Source organism: Epargyreus clarus, unplaced genomic scaffold, assembly GCF_041222505.1.
Source record: "Epargyreus clarus isolate Ecla_fem2 unplaced genomic scaffold, WU_Ecla_fem_2.2 ptg000018l, whole genome shotgun sequence".
Taxonomy (NCBI): Eukaryota; Metazoa; Arthropoda; class Insecta; order Lepidoptera; family Hesperiidae; genus Epargyreus; species Epargyreus clarus.
This window is the reverse complement of record NW_027332226.1, coordinates 8,092,788-8,110,323: the sequence shown is the minus strand read 5'-3', so window position 1 is coordinate 8,110,323 and position 17,536 is coordinate 8,092,788. Positions and strand designations below refer to the sequence as shown.

The 17,536-nt window shown below is 34.7% G+C and overlaps 1 protein-coding gene across 1 annotated transcript; it reads right to left on the bottom strand.

Moving 5' to 3' along the window:
- Positions 1-655: 655 nt before the first annotated feature.
- Positions 656-15,684, bottom strand: LOC140749848 (uncharacterized). The gene is made up of 7 exons (XM_073083066.1): positions 15,543-15,684; positions 13,158-13,394; positions 10,944-11,072; positions 8,960-9,074; positions 5,717-5,895; positions 1,632-1,697; positions 656-991 (listed from the first exon to the last, which is right to left on the bottom strand). The coding sequence occupies exons 1-7, from the start codon at positions 15,583-15,585 to the stop codon at positions 918-920; spliced, it is 843 nt and encodes a 280-aa protein (XP_072939167.1). The 5' UTR covers positions 15,586-15,684; the 3' UTR covers positions 656-917.
- Positions 15,685-17,536: the final 1,852 nt, after the last annotated feature.

Here is a 17,536-nt window from a genome sequence, read left to right as displayed (position 1 = left end):
TTGTCTCAAAAGGAAAGGCTTAGGCCGTTGTGCACTACGCTAGTCAAGTGCGAATTGGGAGACTTCATATTTCAGTGAGAATATTTTTTAAAGAAGTCTTCGGTTACCTTAAGACGTATTCCTTTACTGTTAAAGCATGTGATAATGAAATAACTGAAAGAGGTGCCTTGGACCTCGGACTTGATTTTCACTGATCAGGAGGCCGATTTTCAGTATCTTAATAACAATTTAATGCAATGTACCTAACACAGCTATAACATTGAAGGATTATTTGTTATCCTATAAAATAAAATTAAAAAGTGAAGTCAAAATTATGACACTTGCTTATTTATTATGTTACCTTTGTCGTACATTTTTGTCAAATTCATAATGTAAATCTGCTGTGAAAAAGTTTGCTACTTACGTGTAATATAATAATGACATCAATATAATAAATAATATTAAACTATGTCTAAAATTGATCACAAAAGCGACATTTATAGTATCAGAAACAATGTAATTGAAAAATCTTGTTAGCATGTGAATTATAATATTAACCTATTATGTTCTTAGAAATAAATCTAATTTAGCAATTGGAAAATAATAAAGAATATTTAACTATGTCTAAAATTTATCACAAAAGCGACATTTATAGTATCAGAAACAATGTATTTGAAAAATCTTGTTAGCATGTGAATTATAATAATAACCTATTATGTTCTTAAAAATAAATCTAATTTAGCAATTGGAAAATAATAAATAATATTAAACTATGTCTAAAATTGATCACAAAAGCGACATTTATAGTATCAGAAACAATGTAATTGAAAAATCTTGTAAGCATGTGAATTATAATAATACCCTATTATGTTCTTAAAAATAAATCTAATTTAGCAGTTGGAAATATTTTGTATTTTCTAATATTATTTTAAATTATTCTATAGTAAAATAATAGAATATAAGCATATCAATATCCATACGTGCCGTATGTCTGTCGATGATGCTGGATTACCTGTAATTAACATTAATAAAATATTAATTGCAAGCTTTGTCGACCGGAAACAGGCTTGGTGTCACGCAAATGGGCTTTTAAAATTGGTAGGAATGTTAAAATACAAACATACACTTTAAGTCTTTTTAAAGTATTTCACTGAAAAATATAATTGACTTTGAAGTCTAGTTTTTCAACTCAATTTATAAAATAAAATAATAGTTTAAAAAACTAAAAAAACACGCTTGTATTGCTAATTGAATTAAGAAGTAGAAAATAATTTTTAATGACAAAGATTTTAAGAGTAAAGAGTTTCAATTCAGAGGAAAAAGGCGCGAGGCCCTTGATATTTTAAATGTAACAATCATTCTATTGGCAACTATCTATGAGATAATAGTTATGAACCGCAGTAAAATGCACCCCAAGCTAAAAGCGTGTTAATAACGAAAGGTAATATATGTATTTATAATTTATAACCCAAAGTATAACGAAGGTAAATACTTAGTAGTAATAAATATAATTCAGTTAAAAATTCAACCACGAAGATAGTCTTGAACGTTATTATTAAGTGATAAGGTAATAAAAACGTGTCATGATTTAAAAAGAAAAAATGAAAAATTAAAATCTGTTATCCTTGAAACGAACCATAAATAATACTTACCATGAACATTACGTTCTTCAGGCTTTTGTATTTCGTAAGCTGCAATATACGATGTTGGCATAAGTCCTGAACCAAGAGAAAATAAATAAATTATTAACATCATCTTAATTACGAACATACCTAACAACATTGTAGCCAATATTTTAAAGTATGTAATTTACAAATAAATTTATATTCAAAAAGATTTTTAAAACGAGTTTTTTAGTAATGTCACTTATTTTTAATATTCCTTCAAAAACTCTTTAAAAAGGTATATAAAAAATATCGGGGCGCATGTTGGAGCGTCCGCCATATATAGAAGTGACGTCACTAAGTTATTCATGCGATGTCATTCAAATCAATGTAAGTGCAAAATTTCAGCTCACGAGGTTATTATTAACTGGTTTAAAATACTGTTGCAAGGATTGGCCATTACATACATACATAGATAGATATAAGGTGCATAGGAATTAACAATTAAATACGAAATAACGAAACAAGTTAAATAAAACCCTATAATAATAAGAAGGAAAAACCTCAAACGCTTTACCATGAGCGCGAATATAAAAGCATTTAAAATTATTTGAGCTAGAATATTATTTTGATATACTTTACTGAACATTAGTTCTTTCATTAATTATCTCACACAGATAATGTAATACTAGAGGCTTATTTTAGTTATCTGTGAAATGTAATGAGATCTTAATTTGAATGATATTATTGCATTATTATCGCGAACAGATAATGCTACATGCTTTAATTACGGATGATACGAGTTGAGGGATTCAACTGGTATTATTTTAACGACCGATCCATTATCGTTATAATGTGATAGCTACGCGATAAAATCTCATTAGGATGTATTTAGGATAGCAAATTATTGCAAGTGATATAACATTTGATAAAAAAAATTCATGAAATCTATTCATAAAAGGCAATTCAGTAGTTTCTACTGCAATGTAACCAGTTTTAACAATTGAAATTGTCACTGTCATATATTTCGTGTTTGAAAAATATTAAAAAAATATAGATTTTTAATCATTTACAAATGATCGATATTTCTCCGCACTTTTTCTTCGATTTCGTGTTTTTACACCACTTAAATGCGCATGCCGGCATTGTTACGCGTAAATTACACCATGACAGCCATTAAATGGCTGACAGAACTGTCAGCCGTTTAAGCCATTTAATGGCTTCCTTCAATTACAAGGCGGTGAGATATTTATACTTATCTATGACCGCAGTACGAAGGGTAATATTTTTCAAGCGCATGTATGTCTCATTCTTTGGCACACGCTTTTTTTTTTTTACTAGGGGGTAACCTTCAAAAGGTACCTGGTGTCGTGGGAGCGACGTAGGGCTATGTGGGATTCTTACCGCACTAAAACCCCCCCGGTGGCCGTCCTCGGCGCTGCGTAAAGGGCTCCCGGATCTCCAAAGGAACGCAACCGGAGCCCTCTTAGCGCGTCGGGCTCCGCCTAGATGAGCTTGGCGCTCGCCACACCGTCTGGTGCGTACGACGGTATGCGACCACACATACAGCCGTCCTTCCCGGGGCCGCTGGCTGGGCTGGCACACCCTACAGTCCAACCTATTTCTGCCTCATAACAGCAGTGTCAAGCGCTGCTGTGTTCTGTCTTGAGGGGTGTTTAAGGTAAAAACACCTTTCCGATGCATTTCAACTTAGTCCTCAGTGGTAGCGCAGCCTCTGTGAGCGACCTCAGGTAGGAATCTTAGATTTTCGGAGGTTGATCACAGATTTTCATGGGCAACTAAAGCCACTTACAATCAAGTGGACGGTATGCTTGTCCGCTATTCCAACATTTAAAAAAAACTACGACTTTTTATTTGGAACACCAAAGGAGATAGAAGATTTTCTATTTTATAAAGCGACAAAAAACTTTACGTAAAATTTAAATTCACTTTTAATTTCTTCATTCTTCATTCCCTAGTCAGTACAATATCTCTCGCGAAGTAAGTTCGCCATAGCAATTTGTGTACACAAATGTTTGCTCTCTGTCTTGCTACAAATGTGTGTGAACATCTATTGTGCCTTAAATTCGGATGCAGTACAAGTTCCTGACAATTAAAGTTAAAGGACACATGTAAATGTCTTGGTGCGAGTGTGTGGGTTTAGTATTTCAGACTAACCGGAATACTATAAAACTAAACAGTATTAACTCAAAATTTCAAGTAAGACATTTCATTTTTTAAACACAAAAACCGTTAGTTATAAATCAGAATACGTCAAATATGGTTTATTTAAATGTATTATAACTAACTTATCACAGAAGGAAAACACACTAAAACCATTTGTGTAGTCATCATCATCATCAACAACCCATTACTGTCCCACTGCTGGGCACGGTTCTCCTCTCATAACGAGAAGGATTAGGCCATAGTCCACCGCGTTGGCCAAGTGCGTATTGGTAGACTTCACATACCTTTGAGATTTTTTTTATAAACCTCAAAGGTATGCAGGTTTCCTCACGATGTTTTCCTTCGCCGTTTAAGCAAGTGATAATTAGTTTCTAATACGCACATGATTTTGAAAAAAAAAGACAGAGTTGCGTGCCTGGGACTTGAACCTCGGACCCCTCGATCGAGAGGCCGAGTTTTTTAACCACTAGGCTATCAAGCATCACTGCATGCAAATGCAGTCCTAACAATAAAAGTAAAATACATACGTGAATGTAAATTAATTCAGCTGTGATGAAATTTTACATTTTAGTGTATGTTAATAATCAATTTCTGGTCACTGAACACCTGGCGCATGACATATCCATTTATAATGATGCGAATTCATTTTGCACGCGAAAATATTTACATACTACATACTCTCACCAACACGTAGACTTGTACGATGAAATATTAATATGTTTGTAGGCATTTTGTTTGGACAGATTCAGGTTCAGGTGGTAGAACCCTTTGTGGTTCGACTCCGGCGGCACCTATTTCTACCTAATAATAGCAGTGTTAGGCGCTGCTGTGTTCCGGTTTGAAGGGTGTGGTAAGGGAGATAGACTTTTCCGAGGCGTTCCAGCTTAGTACTCAGGGGTAGCGGCGCATCTGTGGCCGACCTCAGGTAGGAATATCTAATCCTATCTGGGGTTGATTACAGATGTCCATGGGCGGCAGTAGCCACTTACCATCAGGTGGACTGCATGGTCGTCTGCTACTCTCATATTATAAAAAAAAAAAAAAAAAAACAAAAAACATGAAGGAGTAAGAGCACAATCATGTAGTCTATTTGGTGAAAAGTTATCAATGTATTCCATAGTATCTACTTACTTTCACTTAACCTCATAGGTATGGTCGGAATTAGACATGAGGTCGGTAATTTTCTTTTTCTTAAATATTGAAATAGCAAACAGCTCGTTTGCTACAATGGTGATTGTAAAGCGCTTCCGTTGCCCACGTTCTATAATCCATCCCAGATAAGATAAAGATGTCGAGGTCGAGTAGCAATGCCTCAGACGTCGGCCGCAGATGCGTTTCTACCTAAGCTAAGTTGGAATGCCTCAGATATGTGTATACCTGACTATGAAATGACATTCATGTGTAAATCGTTTTAAATAAGTCATGTTTCTTGTCTGACCTACATGTAGTGGTAACCTCTTAAACCGAAATACAAGCAAAAGGAGAAGTACGGGAGGCAACACCTCAATAGAGTTGTACAACATAGTCCATTACGTTAAACAACACGCTGTCAACATTTGTCAAGTGTTGAGTATAGTGCGTGCCAAAAAAATACCACATATACATACTCTTGAAAAATATTACCGACCTTCTACTACAGTCGTTAAAAAATATTCAAAACATTGCCTGGAAAAATATTACCGACCTTCTACTACAGTCGCTAAAAATATTCATAAAATTACCTGAAAAATATTACCGATCTTCTACTACAGTCGCTAAAAAATATTCATAAAATTACCTGAAAAATATTACCGATCTTCTACTACAGTCGCTAAAAAATATTCATAACATTACCTGGAAAAATAGTACCGACTTTCTACTACAGTCGCTAAAAAATATTCATAACATTACCTGGAAAAATATTACCGACCTTCTACTACAGTCGCTCAAAATATTTATAACATTACCTGGATAGTACGTAGTGGTCCTATTAACTGTATAGTTAGCTTCTGGAATGTTGATCACACATGTAAACTCTTCAGAGGGGCTCATGACGTCATCGTCATGGACTACAGCCTTCGTCGTCACCGTGTAAGAGCCCCACGAATCCATGTCCATTTCAGTTACTGCTTGTTTCAGAGGGACCCTAAAAGTATAGAATTTAATGATACTAAGGAAAATCATACTCTTTCGAACAAAGTTTTTACACTTGTAGATACCACTAGGATTCTCTGTGTCATGGGACTCATGGGAGTTAATAACCCACCCCGAAACTCATAAGAAAATTTAAATTAATTAATCATTTACATATCTTCCTAGCTGAGCATCGAACTCGAAACCCTCTGAGTGTCAAACCAAAATGACGATCGCTCTGCACATAAATAAATATAATTAATTACAGAAGAGACTGCTAATAAACATTACGTAAAAAGTCCCCAACGTATTTGCAAAGGTAAAAAATGTAGTTGATAAAACAAAAAATGTAACAAATTTGTAAGCCACATTTAGCCCTAAATCTGACTAAAAATACGTTTTAGTCAGTTGTTTTTAGGTCTACTCGTATTTAGAACGAGAAACAAACCCCTTGTGTATGTTGTTGTTAGTATGTTATCTCCCATTATGTATTTTGTAGTAAATAAAATAAAGGCATATGTAATAATCACTAACCTATATTATCAACTCGCGAATATCTTTTGATCTCTATGCTCTACATTTCGACCCAAATGCGGGCTGATAGAAATCGCATTTAGCGATAAGACCACCTTTGGTGCAGGTGCATTCGAATATGTTTTAAATTTCACATATTAAATGCACAATATTCAGTATATTTCAGTGTATTCAGTGTATTTAAAAGCATTGTAATTTTTTTATAAGGTTGATTTTGTGAACAAGTATGTAGTTCACATGATGGCAATTGGTCACGGCCGTCTATTGGCATCCTTATAGAATAACTCCTTTAAGAATAAAGGTTCTACATGATGTCTTACATATTTTATAATGTAAAACATTACATACTTGAAAAAGTTAATGAAATTTAACTTGAAGAAAGAGTTACTGCTTTTTTAAAATTTAAATGCATGATATTTGTTTTGAGTACTTACGAGTATTTTAAATGTTATAATATTTTTATAATGCAAATAACCTGATTTTAATATCGTAGACCACAAAGTTATTAAGTCTGAATACTACTTAATTATGTATCTTTTACATTCAAACACAGCAGCGCTATAGCAAAGTACTGGTAGTAAAAATATTAGACGTCTTATTACAGTTTATTTTTCATTTAGACGTCGTTTAAGCGCGCAAAATGAATCAACATCGTCCTATTTAATAGTAGTTAGTACTCGCAACCTAGTAGACTAGTATGAGTTCTTGACTTGTCTGTTAACAACAGACAGTAGAGCTGGGGGCAACAAATGCTCTGTTTGTAAGAACAAACCACTCGGCCTATTTCCATTGACGTTGCCGCATTCGTGAGCGAAGAAACATGTCTTCAGTGACTTTACTGTTTACCAGATACACGAACGTTGACGTAATCCTACCGACACAGGAGAAAACTTTTACCAATATGGCTGCAACTTTATTGCTTTCAAATAGGAAATATACACTGTTTTCTTTGTAATTTTATTGAACTAAATTTATATCAAGCTGAGTGTGTATGTGTTTATATACACTCGTAAAAAGTTATAGTTCATTAGCGTAATTAATATATAAATTTATTAAAAAAATATAAAGTTATTAAAACAAGCTTTTATTGCGTATATAAGCGTATCCTTCTCAGTAAATCGTTTTACTTGCAAAAAAATAATAGTTGGTCCACCATCTTGGGGTTGATACATAATCCACCCCATCTTTCGCCATGCATTGTCATGAAAACCAATCGTGAATGAGCAATTTCAACTCAAGCAGTTGAGGTTATTTCTAGTTCAACATCCAGTTGCAAGATTTGAACCTCACATATACGAATTAACAAAGCAAGTAAAATAAAAGCTTATAAAAATAATAAAACAGACACGTGAAAGCCTCGTGTAATCATTTACTTTCAAAATAATCTTCAATGTTTATTTAGGGCATCACCCGAGTGAGCATGATATATGAATATGAATTGATATACCATTATCATTCAATCATGATAATAAATGGACCATTCGATTTTGCGTCAATGTTTACAATTAATTTATCCCGTTGTCCGCTCCATGGGTGCAAAGCTCTACCTGTGTACACTGTACAGTATATTGTTGATTCTTCCCATAACTACTCTATTTCTTTCTAAGTTTACGCAATAGAACAGTATGATAAAATAATTTCTTAAGATGATTAGTGTTTTTCCCCTAACTGCTTTATTTTTTCCTAAGCCTACGCAATGAAATAGTGTATTAAAATAGTTGCTTAAAGTGATCAATCTTTCTAAAAGAAATATTAATCTGTTTGAAAAACGAAAAGAACATTCGTTTAAAGCAGGTTCCTTTATGAACTCTCCTCTATTGTAGCAAATGGCAAAAAGCGCTTTTCCATTAGACGACACGACACAGTACCGACGCCGACATCACGACACGGCAGAGTTTTACTGAACTATTTTAAGTAATTTAAATTTATTACAATTGCATAGAATGATCGTCCACTACTGTAGTTGCCGTGCTGGTATCTTCGTCCACCCATTACTGTTCCACTGCTGAGCATGTATCCCAGAGGGCTTAAGGTCCCACAGCACTTCTTGCACTTCACACTTTTGAACTTATTTAAGAACTCACGGGCATCTAGGTTTCCTTATGATTATTTCCTTCGCGATTAAAGCAAGTGATCATTAATTTCTTGAAGGTGGTAGAACCCTTTGTGGTTCGACTCCGGCGGCACCACCGCCACACCTATTTCTACCTAATAACAGCAGTGTTAGGCGCTGCTGTGTTCCGGTTTGAAGGGTGTGGTAAGGGAGACAGACTTTTCCGAGGCGTTCCAGCTTAGTCCTCAGGGGTAGCGGCGCATCTGTGGCCGACCTCAGGTAGGAATATTTAATCCTATCTGGAGTTGATTACAGATGTCCATGGGCGGCACTAGCCACTTACCATCAGGTGGACTGCATGCTCGTCTGCTACTCCTATATTATAAAAAAAAGAAGAGTCCATAAGAACTAGTGACTTACCTTTAGCTCTTATCACCAGATTAAAGTTTATAAAAATAAACACTCACCATGTGAAATAAGAGAAACTTACCCTCGAGATAATATCGCCATTGTGGGTTTGGGGTACATATCTTCAGCAATGCATATAAGTGTCACCAGGAAAACATATTTCTTCTCTTGAAAGAAGTGGAAGCTGCGCGCCGGACCTTTAAACCAAAAATGTATCTAAATGTAAATATTTTATTTAAAATGTCGTAATATACATTTATATAACCTATTTAAAATGTGGTCATAGTTACTATAATAAGGTAGATATTGCAGATAACTTTATAGACAATAGGTAGCCGCATCGGAATTTTGTTAATATTATGTCTAAAACGCAGCAGTGACCGTACTGGTTCGAGGCACAAGCGTTCCGGATTTGACCTCTGGCGAAGCACAAAACTGAATCATGAATTTCGGCGTCTTTTCTTGGTCTAGGTGCATTTGTGTCCATAACACCAAAGGCAAGAAATCTCAACTTGGCTTATAAATGTACAAAACATAATTTTGCGAAATTCAATAACAGATATGTAACATACACATTACACGACCTACAAAGATCAAGCTTCATACACGGTTTAATTAAAACTCGAAGATATAGGATTAACTTTCATGTAATATAGCAGAACGTCGTTAAAGCCAGTGACGTCACAACTCTATAACCTATTATTTCGCAGCAGAAACGGAGCGTAAACGAGTGTAATACGAGTTTCTCTGAACACGAGAGGAAGTAAAAGATAAGACGTGCAGGGAATTTCTTGGAAATTGTATTAACTATTTCCATCAACGCGTGAAGCAACCTTTGTACGTTTAAGCTAAACTTTAGTGCTACCACATACTTGCTCTTTAATTATGCGAACAGAAAAGACGGTAATTAGAAACGGTAAAAGTTCACAATTTCTCATGTCATATGACGTCATAGAACTTTATATTGGTTAGCTTTATGCATAAATATTATGGCAGAGAGAATATAGAGGTTGAGAACATAGATGTTTATAGTATACAAAGATATGATTAAGTAATTTTGATAAATGAAAAGATATTTATAAAAGTTTTTAATAAGTTTTAAGTAATCTACAACTGTCTTAAAAATGGTGAATATGCCGCCTACTAAAAGGTATTTTTGAAAAAATTATGTTCGAATAGATATTTTTTTTCAATTGTAACATCCGTAGAAGTTATTTGCTTCATTTCATCTTTGAGCGGCAACGAGTTGATAACTTCTAGCTTTTTCAAGTTAGCTATGTACAGACTTAGTCAATTTAATATCAAGTGACCTAGATCCGCGCTATTCACTTTATTTACTTTTTATTTTACAATATTGAAGTAGCAAGCGAGTCCATCTAATGGCGAGTAGTCACTGCCACCCTTTTACATCTTTAACCAACTCAACATCGAACAGGGGTTCTACATACATGAAGTCAATCACATTTGCGGTGCGTCTTCAGGATTAAGATAGCGCATATATAAGAGAGTAGGTATTCATAGGCATTAGTTTAGGTGGTAGAACCCTTTGTGGTTCGACTCCGGCGGCACCACCGCCACACCTATTTCTGCCTAATAACAGCAGTGGTAGGCGCTGCTCTGTTCCGTTTTGATGGGTGTGATAAAGGAGACATACTTTTTCGAGGTGTTCCAGCTTAGTCCTCAGGGGTAGCGGCGCATCTGTGGCCGACCTCAGGTAGGAATATCTAATCCTATCTGGGGTTGATTACAGATATCCATGGGCAACAGTAGCCACTTATCATCTGGTGGACTGCATACTCGTAAAAATATGGAAAATTGAAGGTAGAATTTCTATCTACAGTGTTAAACGCTGTTGTATTGTGGTTTGAAGGGTGTGGTAAGGAAGAAATTTGTAGGAGTCCTCAACTAAGTTCTCAGTGGTAGCGACGTATCTACGGCCGACCTCATGTAGGAGTTTCGTCTCATCTGGAGTTGATTACAAATTTCCATGAGTAGCTATGACTATTTATCATCTAGTAGACTGCATGCATATTTTATATGATAATAAAATAGAAATAATCACTTACTGTATACCAGCATTGACCGAGTTTGTCGGTCTTCAGCGAGAAAAGTTGATACAACACAAGTGTAGTTCCCGCTGAGTTCTGTGGTTGGGTTCAATATTTTTATAGCTCGGTACATCTGTATTGGTTCATCTGAAGCAAGAAATAATGAATTATACATTATACTCGTGCGTATTACATATTAATTTATCATCAACGCATTACTGTCCCACAGCTGGGCTCGGCCTTTCTCTCAGAATGAGAAGGATTTGGCCATAGTTCACCGAGCTGGCCAAGTGCGAATTGGTACACTTCACATTCCTTTGAAAACTTTTTTTAAGATTGCTTAGGTAAAATTAATTATCGTCTGCTTAAAATGGTGAAGGAAAACATCGTGAGGAAACCTGCATTCAGATTCCTCACGATGGTTTCCTCAGGATGATGACGAAATCTTAAAAAAAAAATTTAAAGGTGAGTGAAGTCTACCAATTCGCACTTGGCCAGCGCGGTGGACTATGGCCTAATCCTTCTCATTCTGAGAGGAGACTCGCGCCCAGCAGTGGGACAGTAATGGGGTTGATGATGATGATGACGTTATACCTACTCATTCGCTTAATATACTAAACTAATACCAGGAATTGGAATCTACCCGTAATGAAGTTTCAGAAAATCCAACCTAAAATATTCCAATTCCGCCATTCTCGTTTGTTTATAGTGTTTTTCCGGTTCCACATTTGTATTTCCACTTTCTCATATGTATGTTATTTTAGTTACTTTTCGAAGAGACTTTGTTCGAATGGACTACAGAAATGGCTATTCACGATTTTCTATTTTCGAATAGGATTTTCCATACTTATGTAAACATCTGGGCGAATAAGCTTCGTTCGAATAAGGAAGGTCGTGAGATTGTATTATGTGATGTTAAATATACGAAATTATTTTAATTATATGTTTTAAATAGAGATGCGCCGAATATTCGTTTGGTATTCGGTATTCGGCGTATTCGGCATCTTTTTTACTATTTGTATTCGGCCGAATTATTCGGTTTTGGTGCCGAATATATTCGGTTCTAGTATTTCTATTTTCTTGTGTACACGACATGGTACAGGACTAACTTCTTATGTAAGATTTATGTTATATTACAAGTCAAGCTAATAAAATAAAGCGATTAAACTTCAAATCAACATTTATTTTGATACCTCAAGTCAACACATTTATTACTTAATTTATAGTAAGTATAGAAAGCTTAAATCAGTATATATTTTTAAAACTCAAATCAAAATTTTAAAGTGTTATAGAACACACAAAATTGACAAACTGACAATAAAGAAATGGTTAACCGAATAATTCGGCCGAATATTCGGTTCGGTAAAAGTTAAACCGAATATTATTCGGTATTCGGTTATTCGGTGAAACCACTATTCGGCGCATCTCTAGTTTAAAAACCTTATCTGTGTACAAAATTTCATCCAAATTAAATGTGTTACCGAGAAACCAATTTCATATTTGTGTACCAGATTTCCTCGTTACAATTGTTAACAAAATAGGGGTATATTATTATATGTAGTCATATATTTTTACGTCTAAAGAAAGTTTCTTTCACATTACAATAATTCTAGTATGTCTATAAACTAAACATTTAAGAAAAATAAACAGTAATGGACTAGTGGTTAGAAACACCGCCTTTCAGTGTCAGATCCAAAGTTCGAATTCCAGGAACGCACCTCTGATTTTTCGTATTAAATAAGGAGTTAATTATAACTTACTTTAACCTTGAAGTAAAACACCATGAGAAACCTGCACACCCAGAATTTTTAAATAAAGTTTTTCAAAGTGTACCTTCTAGGAAAGCTTCCAATACTCATGAAAATTAGAGAACATTCTTAAAAATCGTTTAATACAATAAAATATACTTTATACAATAATTTTTGTAATTTATAATATTTCCAAAAACACGAACTTTTATGAAAAGTCATTCAAAATATGGACGTTTATTTTAGGGTCTAACTTAAAAACTTCAAACAGTATTAATAATTAATTACTTTCTTATTAGTTATGGGCGTCGTTTGCAAGTTTAGCAACGCTTCGAAATACCACGTTCCACATTACTTCATTACAGCGCCGAAACTAATATGAGAAATGCACGTCTACGAATAAATTGAGTAGTGAAGCAATTCCTGTCAGGTACCTAATAGAATAGTTAGATTACAACTAATAGCTTTGCTTAAATTGACTTACCCGATACTCTGAAGTTCATATCCCCTCTGCCCTTTAAGAGGCCAACGAACTGCGGTTTGAGAGGTGGTATCCATTGATACACAAGGCCGGAAGCACTATTGAAGAACCACTTAATAACGAGTCCTAGACGGGGTGGTACTGTTTCCATAGTGTATTCACAGTCTAGTATGATCGACTCCGTGCCTATTTCAACCAGTGAAGGCACTTCTACTCGACGTATGTTCACTGCGACACATTCTGAAAATTATACGCTTTTATAACGTTTTATTTCTCGAAATTATTTGGCAATTATTTTATTTAATTTTAATACTACAATTTGTTATTTTCAATTGTTATTTTATTTCATATTTTAATGTGCTATATTTTTATTTAATGCTGGCATTAAACTTACTACTGCTAAAAAAAGAAAACATTCTTAAAATAATTTAAGAAAAAAAAATGAAGTGTGTACTTTGATGTTCTCTTTATAATTATAAAAATGCGTATTATAATTCAAACTACAAGTGTCAGTCCCTGTATTTTTATAAAATTGTAATAACGGTGATTTTTTTCTATAATTACATTAAAGAAATATAAATTCAAAATTACAAAAGTAGTCATTTACTATTATGTCCGTCATTACGCTACTTACGAGAAGGTCTGAATATAATGTATGTATGTATAATAAAATAATTTTACTTTTACGTTTATTTTCCTTTTGTTCAATTTCTAAAGGAATATGCGACATTACCATTATGTCCAGACAACAATAACACATAAAAGGGATTTATGTTAGAGATAAGTCAAGGCCATACGACCTACCTGGTGATAAGTGACCATAAACTAACGTAAATGTGTTAGGAGCATTGAAAATGTCAAACAAGAGATATGTAATCAACATTACCTACTTTTAGATGACATTATAAAATAAAAACGTAGAATAGAACCCTCCGTAGTTTGACTCCGAAGGCAGCACATTTTTTTCTGCTTTGTATAGTCCGCGTAAAACTACTAGCCCGCTCTAAATATAGAAATGAATCGCGTCGCCATAGTAAATTGTATGACTACACTGCTCGCAACAACTTCAGAGCGGACTAGCAGTTTGGCGCGGACTACACTAGTGTCAAGCGCTGCTGTATCCCGTTTTAAAGAGAGACATACTTATTTGAGGCGTTCCAATTTAGTCCTCAAAAATAGCAACGAGCCACACTATTCCTTTTATTTCCTTTGTGATTGATTACAGATACGCATGGGTGGCACTGGCCACTTACCATCAGGTGATTTGCTACTTCTATAAAAAAAACTATAAAACCAACAATTCTACATAAGAAACAGAATATAAATGCAAAAATCTTTACGTCCAAGCGAAGCTATGATAAAGATGTTGTTCGGGTAAGTTATCTTTCGAATACATGAATAAAACATGGTCGTCATAACGAACATGTATGGAGTTAAGGCTTTCAGGCAAATTGAAACGTACTGCTTTGTTATTATTTCCCACGTAAGTATATTACGATAGCTTTCCCGTTCAGCCGATCCGATCGCCCTTTAATCTATATTACTCCGTTTTTATTCCGTAATGATCTAATGTGATGTGTTAAATAAGTATGAGTGGGAATTAATTTGCGTTTCATACGATATGTGGGTATAGGATGATTAATTTCGTTTTTGTAATTTGTAGGTGAAATTTGGGTTTTTTAAAATTACTTTTTATGTTTGCTTACCCTTTGGTATTAACATAGCTATGGTCGAATTTTTGTGTAACTACCTATATACTTATCATATGGTTACATTATGTAGGAAAATAAATATTAAATTGATGACAAATACTTAATGTAATATCTACCAAGAACGATCGTTACAAGCGCGCAACTTTCGCTAACAGCATGCTTTTATTAAAAATCGTGAAGCAATATAGAACTATAGAGTATTGTTTAATAACAAAGAAATTTAAATTTAATAGATCAAAATCTGCTATTTTGCAAATACATGCTAGATCGTCTTTTAAACTTTATTATATAAACAAATGTTTGGTAAATTCTACACTTGAAGTCATCAATACAAAAAATATGTACAATATACACAAAATATGGGCCACGCAATTTGTAACACTGTATTACTACTCCCTATACATCACGATAGAACTCATCAATCACTACCGCTTATCTATAGAAATTAACAGACAATTAATTTTGGAATATTTATCAAAACTTCCAACTACAAAGGGTCGTTCATCAAATTTTAGGTAGGGCAATAATAACTACGAATAAAATACACGACGTCAGGAAAGCAACCCGGGACTATAATTAAAGTGTACGTTGACGTGAAAATTAGGTATGCGCGGCAAAAAGTTTGAACACGCAACGCAGTATGAAAATGAGACATGCACAATTAAAATATACAAACTGGTACAAAGTATGAGGAACACGATCTGAGTTGAGTAATCCATGACGACTTTTCACATAGTTCTTTCAACTTAATCGTAACGAACAACACTAGAAATGGAACAACAACCGACCAATATTGTTGGAGCGTGCCGACTGAAAACTTTGTAAGTGCTGTGTGTTTGGTAAGCGTGCGCATGCGTGGAAGCCTGTTGATTTAGTTTGCAAGTTTCAGAATACTGCTTTGATGAGAAACTAGGAAGACACGTATCTTACAGGATGTTTATTTTCTACGCCACTACGTGCTACGTAGACGAAGACGTGCCAATATCCTCATAACTAATGTAATATGTGTACGTTATACCATATTAGGTAATTTTAGCGTAAGATGTAACGTTATATGATATGCAAACGATATCGGAATATATCGAAATACCGATATAGTATGTTGTTGATTTAGTAGCCTTAATTGGTGTCAATATTTGAAGGAAATTTTAATGAGCATTTCGGGACTTCAAAGGATAACAGTCTATGAAGTTTGTCAATAGGCATGCTTTCAAATATTTTTATATCAGTAATGAAGGGTTTAAATTTGAACTCAGACGGCGAGGTAGAATTGTAGATGAGAGGGTATTGTAAGGGTGAACACCTTGTAAAAAGGTGATAGGTTATTGACATTTAAAGTCTGTAAAGAATCTACTTTAAATAAAATAAAGATTTTTCACCTTAGATATATTTATAGAAACGGCTTATACAAATAACTTTTTATCTATATTGCTTTAGCGCTTGTTCTTGCGCTTTACGGATTAAAATTAGTTTTAGATAGTTAACCAATTTCAATGTAAATGTTCAAATTTAAATGAATGTACTCTGTATTAGTGAAATCGTGGTAAAACCTATTTAGTGACAAACAATAAAAACCAAACTAGATATATATATTTGGGATTAGATAAAAAAAATAGTAAAGATGAATAGAGGAACTAAAGTATGGAACTGGAGATATTAATTTTAAACAATAAATTTAATTTTTAAAGTGGTAGAATTGGTTCAAAGCGTTAACATCACAGCCACCATTTCTGCCTTATCACAGTTTTATTTTTGTTTCATTTCAAATAAGACAAAGACTGAACTTACTCCCCAAGAGAGCAGCTCAACTCTACTCGTATATAAGATTATTTTCCTACTTGAAGTAAATAGCAAATATCCACGGGCTGCAGTGAATACTCCAGACTACTACTAACAAAAAAAAACGCTTTCGACACTCACAGCCCCACACTAGGATTCCCTGTGTCGTGGGTGCCATGGACACACACATAGACCAATACACAAACACCCAGACCCAGAAAAAGAAATCTAAATTCATCATTTAGATATCTGTCTGGCCGGGGATCGAACCCGGGACCCTTTTGCGCGTCAGACCAGTATGGTGGCTGTTCCGCCACGCGGGTCGTCGTACTAACATCCAGCGGGTTGGCCGGTTCGTGAGCTTAACGTTTTTATATCATTTTTCCTTTTTTTATAATGTTGTCTTTTGTAAACTCCAATGAAAGACTTGAATCCAGCTAGTTCTTTTTAATTAATTCCAAGACCTCTACAAACATCGTCCTTGACATCTGCCGTTTCCCGCCATAATACTCTTTTGTTTTTTTTTTTTAATCACGAATACAGCGTTATAGCCAATTAAATAGGTGGCCAGCATTAATTTTTCGACTGAAAGGTTTAAACTAATTTTAATAAATGTGACTTTACAATAATATAGAAGTAGAAGACGAGCATGCAGTCCACATGATGGTAACTGGCTACTGCCGCGCATGGACATGTGTATTCAACCCCAGATAGGATTAGATATTCCTACTTGAGGTCGGCCACAGATGTCGCCGCTACCCCAGAGAACTAAGCTGGAACGCCTCGGAAAAGTATGTCTCTCTTACCACACTCTTTAAACCAGAACACAGCAGCGCTTAACGCTGCTGTTATGAGGCAGTAATAGGTGTGGCGGTGGTGCCGCTGCAGTAG